This window comes from Sprattus sprattus (assembly GCF_963457725.1).
Source record: "Sprattus sprattus genome assembly, chromosome: 3".
In the NCBI taxonomy this organism is placed as follows: Eukaryota; Metazoa; Chordata; class Actinopteri; order Clupeiformes; family Clupeidae; genus Sprattus; species Sprattus sprattus.
Genome location: NC_137922.1, coordinates 38,643,144 through 38,647,658, shown reverse-complemented (window position 1 = coordinate 38,647,658; position 4,515 = coordinate 38,643,144). Strand labels below are relative to the sequence as shown.

The 4,515-nt window shown below is 39.4% G+C and overlaps 1 protein-coding gene across 1 annotated transcript; it reads left to right on the top strand.

Moving 5' to 3' along the window:
• Window positions 1–3,593, top strand: LOC308361592 (synaptotagmin-2-like; the record flags this gene model as incomplete). Its single annotated transcript, XM_080833987.1, has 8 exons — window positions 1–40; window positions 960–1,135; window positions 1,316–1,402; window positions 1,602–1,769; window positions 2,359–2,523; window positions 2,647–2,764; window positions 3,133–3,266; window positions 3,384–3,593. 8 exons carry the CDS (start codon window positions 1–3, stop codon window positions 3,591–3,593), a joined length of 1,098 nt encoding a protein of 365 aa, XP_080690113.1.
• Window positions 3,594–4,515: the final 922 nt, after the last annotated feature.

The window sequence follows — 4,515 nt, the reverse complement described above, 5'->3', positions numbered from 1 at the left end:
ATGAAAACTAAGTTCATGAATGAGCTAGGCCACCTTCCAAGTGAGTATGCCTCCTCCATCACTAACTTAACAACATATCCATCCAGCAGGCCTACTGATTTCCATGAGAACAAATTACTATTGCCTCATTGCCACCCTCTTAAGTCTTAAATTAATGCATACATTTATTTCTTTATATTCACCTCTTTAAGTTAATATTTGAATAAATAACAAAGTGAAAGTTTCCTTTGGTGATCAGTCGTAGATACTCATCATTTTCTGTAACCTTTAAAGCTTTACTAAATCCAAATCCTCTTAACCATCTCATGCATTTACACAGTCTTTAACATCACAACAAAATGTGCGTATGTGTGTGGACGTGTGTGTGTGTGTGTGTGTGTGTGTGAGAGAGAGAGAGAGAGAGAGAGAGAGTAAGCTATTGATACAGAGCAGTCAAAAGGTATAACAGTACACGAGTGCTATGCTATATTATTTATAAACAAATTTCATCTTTAATGTCTTCTAAACAGAACACAGCAGAAGTAAGTTTTTGTATATTCTTCATTATTTATGTTTGCTAGTCAGCCATGTTTGTGCCCAAGTAGCTCTCCTTTGTCGACCATGTTCTAACTGTAGATTCTTCAGTCAAATGTGTTGCCAGGGAAATGGACGAGCTTAGAGAATTGCCTGTTATCCCTACATCCCAACAATACATATCTTAGTATCTTAGCAGCAGTTTATGCTTCAGTCATTGTGTTTTTCCCTCTTTTCCCTGTTACTAAGTAGCAGTAACTGCTTATTCCCTGCCACCACATTTTGCATCACCCAGATATATGTTTCTTTAGGAAATGCAAAAGTAGATTTTATTTCAGTCAACACCATGGTTTTTGCTGCATATACATGTCCAATGAGAGAGTGTAGGTTGTTTTGAAATCTGACAGTTTCATCTGAATGGCGTAATGATTTTGCCTCCACTGCAGTGCCCATGTGGGCAGTGGGAGCCATTGTGGTGGTGGTCTTGGCCCTAGCTGGCTGCTTCGCTTTCTGTGTCTTCAAGAAGTGTTTTGGAGAGAAGAAAAAGTCAAAGAAGACTCGAGAGAGGAAAGGAGGAGGCCGCAGGAGGAAAAAAGAAGAAGAGGGGGATGGAGAGAAAAAGGTACAGCAATAACACTGGCTGAAATAATGTCTGTCTAACAGGACAAGTACTTCACAGCTAATGTCTGAATAACGTGACGAGTACTTCACAGCTAACGTCTGAATAACGTGACGAGTACTTCACAGCTAATGTCTGTCTTGCGTGACGAGTACTTCACAGCTCCTTGTTCTTTTCTTGCAGGAAGACGGAGATAAGAAGGAGAAGGAAGAACAGGAAAATTTGGGAAAGTTGGAGTTCACTTTGGACTACAACTTCACAGATAACGCGGTACTACTGGAGACATTTTGATAAAGCAGCTACAATATGATTTAATATCTTTACTAATATATCAATTTATTAATGAATCCTTTCAATGCATCAGTTCTTAGTCATCAAACTCAAGTTACTTTTGCTAAATTTTGTAGCAACCTAACGAAAGGTAATTGATTAATTGATTAATAAGTATTTGGTCATTGTGTGTCCACAGCTAACTGTAGGAGTTCTGCAGGCGCAGGACTTGCCAGCCATGGACATCGGCGGCACGTCGGACCCCTATGTTAAAGTCTACCTCCTACCCGACAAAAAGAAGAAGTTTGAGACCAAAGTGCAGCGCAAAAATCTGTGTCCTGTTTTCAATGAGACCTTCGTATTTAAGGTTCATAACAGTGTTTATGTGCATGTTTTGGTTCAGTGGCTGTTGATGTGTAGTAGCTGTGCTAGAGCTGATCCTATAGGTGTCTCAATGTGATGTCAGTAGGTGTGTGTTTAGAAGTTTAGACGTGTGTGTCTGCGTCTGTTGTTTTCTCTCTCTCTCTCTCTCGCTCTCTCTCTCTCTCTCTCTCCCTTTCTCTCTCTCCCTCTGTCTGTGTCTGTAGCAGCTTGTCCTCATTTCCCAGGATGTTGATGATGTGTCTACATGTGTTACGTCCTGAGCCCCCAGACGTCTTTGCTTCCCCTCAATAGTTTATCTGTCGTTCTCTGATTGACAGCTGTGAAGGTACCCCTGAATGTATTAAAAATACTGAGTGGAATTTGTATTTCTCCATCAAATTCAAAAGAAATGTGTAATTAAGATATGTTGGTAATTTACAGCATACTGTGTTTTAGTATTCACTATTCACAGTTTACATAACTTACATACATAAAGTATAAAACAACAACCCCATCATTGTCAGCCATGTTTGTCATGGTTATCACTTGAATTCCCTAACCAGATCCAACTGATTTCTCATTCCATACCCTAGATCCCATATGCTGAACTTGGAGGAAAGACTCTGGTGCTCCAGGTGTTTGATTTTGACCGATTCGGAAAACATGACGTCATAGGCCAGATTACGATCCCAATGAACAGTTTTGACATGGCTCAGCCTCTGCATGAGTGGAGAGACCTGGAGAATGGAGAGAAAGAGGAGGTTTGTGTCACTGTGCTTTCTTCTTCTCATCAGATCTTACTTTTTGGTTCTTATCCGAGCCCATGCCATGTTATTTGACCTTTGACCTTTGATTGTACCCTTTGTCTTTCCCTCCTCCAGGAAGAGAAGCTGGGTGACTGCTGCATTTCTCTCCGCTACGTCCCCACAGCGGGCAAACTCACCGTCTGCATTATGGAGGCTAAGAATCTCAAGAAGATGGATGTTGGTGGATTATCTGGTAATACATATTTTTAAAGTCATTCTGCTCTTTTCTCTTCAATTTAGACATTAGATCACCTTATGTCACCTAAGAGTTAAACCTATGCCTCTAGCTATGAATCTCTCCAAACCTGTGCAAGGTTAGTTGTTAGCTCAACTCAAAATGGTATAATATCACTGGAGTCCAGAAAAGCAGTACTATTACTGCATTGCATTTCAGAAGTATGTTGTCATATTGTTTTTACATCAGAATGTCTTCATACTCGCCACATGACATTTTCTTTGCTAGCTTCATTGAACAGACTCATATGGCCTTATGGTTGACCGATTCAGCAAGATTGTATGGATCTCTCTAAAACTGAATCTCATCAAACTGATCTTCCCCAGATCCTTTTGTGAAGATAGTGCTGCAGCATAATGGTAAGCGGCTGAAGAAGAAGAAGACGACGGTGAAGAAGAATACGTTGAACCCATATTTTAATGAAAGCTTCAGCTTTGAGATTCCCTTTGGGCAAATACAGGTAAGCCTCCCTTATTTGCCATTTTCTTTGGGAGATTAATGTAGAAAATGCACATACCTAGTGAGTATTTTCTGAAAACTGGCTCATTTAAATTATTTGTATTTTCGTCCCTTTCAGAAAGTCCAGCTTATCGTCACAGTGTATGATTATGACAGCCTAGGAAGCAATGATGCCATCGGTAAAATTTTCATTGGCTACGGTGCTACGGGTGTTGGCCTGCGTCATTGGTCAGATATGCTTGCCAATCCCAGACGCCCTATCGCCCAATGGCATACCCTCCAGCCTGAAGAGGAAGTGGACGCTGCACTTAAAGCACCAATCCGCTAGCCCTATCTCTACTTTATGCCTGTTTTGTGCTCATACACTGATTTCATGAAATCCACACCACCTTTAAACTTCCCTGTATGCTGTTGACTTTAACACCCACACCCAGTCTCTGTAACCTTCCGTGCGGAATGAGAAATTGTAGTGATTTTGTGTCATGCTCTGACTTTCTTGTAACTGTTACTCAAGAACAATTTCCCTTCCTCTACCTGTTTTGTATTTGTTTTGCATGGTTGGTATTTTCTGTTCTGTCCTTGTTCCTTCACAAGGGGGATAGCAAATTAATTTCATGGCGTTTAGCTAATGTTGGATGTTTATGATTTGAAGTGTACTTGCTTTCTGTTAACACCTTTTAACTTTTAATGATATTCAAAATCTTCTGGATTTTGTATATGGCTTTAGTGTTTCCGTTGTATGTAAGATTTTTTGTATCATTTAAAGAATATATTTATTTGTTAACACACATTGCTTTGTTTCACAAATGTTATACATCTTTACTTCACAGGCTGTGCTTTAATGTTAACAACTAATTGTGGCTAGGTAGGACAACATTTAGAAATGTATCCTAGTTAGAGGATTCAGTCTGTTTGTCAGTCTACCTGTATATGAAATAGAGAAACTTAATAAAACTGTGTTCTAAAGTATTGCTGAAATTACATGGGTCCTTTTTTCATTCATTTTCATTGCTATGCAATGACCATTGGTTCATTTATCATTTTCTTTCTTTTTTGGCGCTACGTACACAGATAAAGTTATTGGGGTTATCATCTTTATACAAGATAACTTTAAACTGACTTTCCTCAATGAAGAAGATGGTGGTCATCAGTGGAATGACCATTTAACTTTTACAGTATGAAGTCAAACATGGCAGCAAAATCACAAAATAACTCTCCAGTCTAGGCAGAATAAGCGGGCCTCTAAAAAG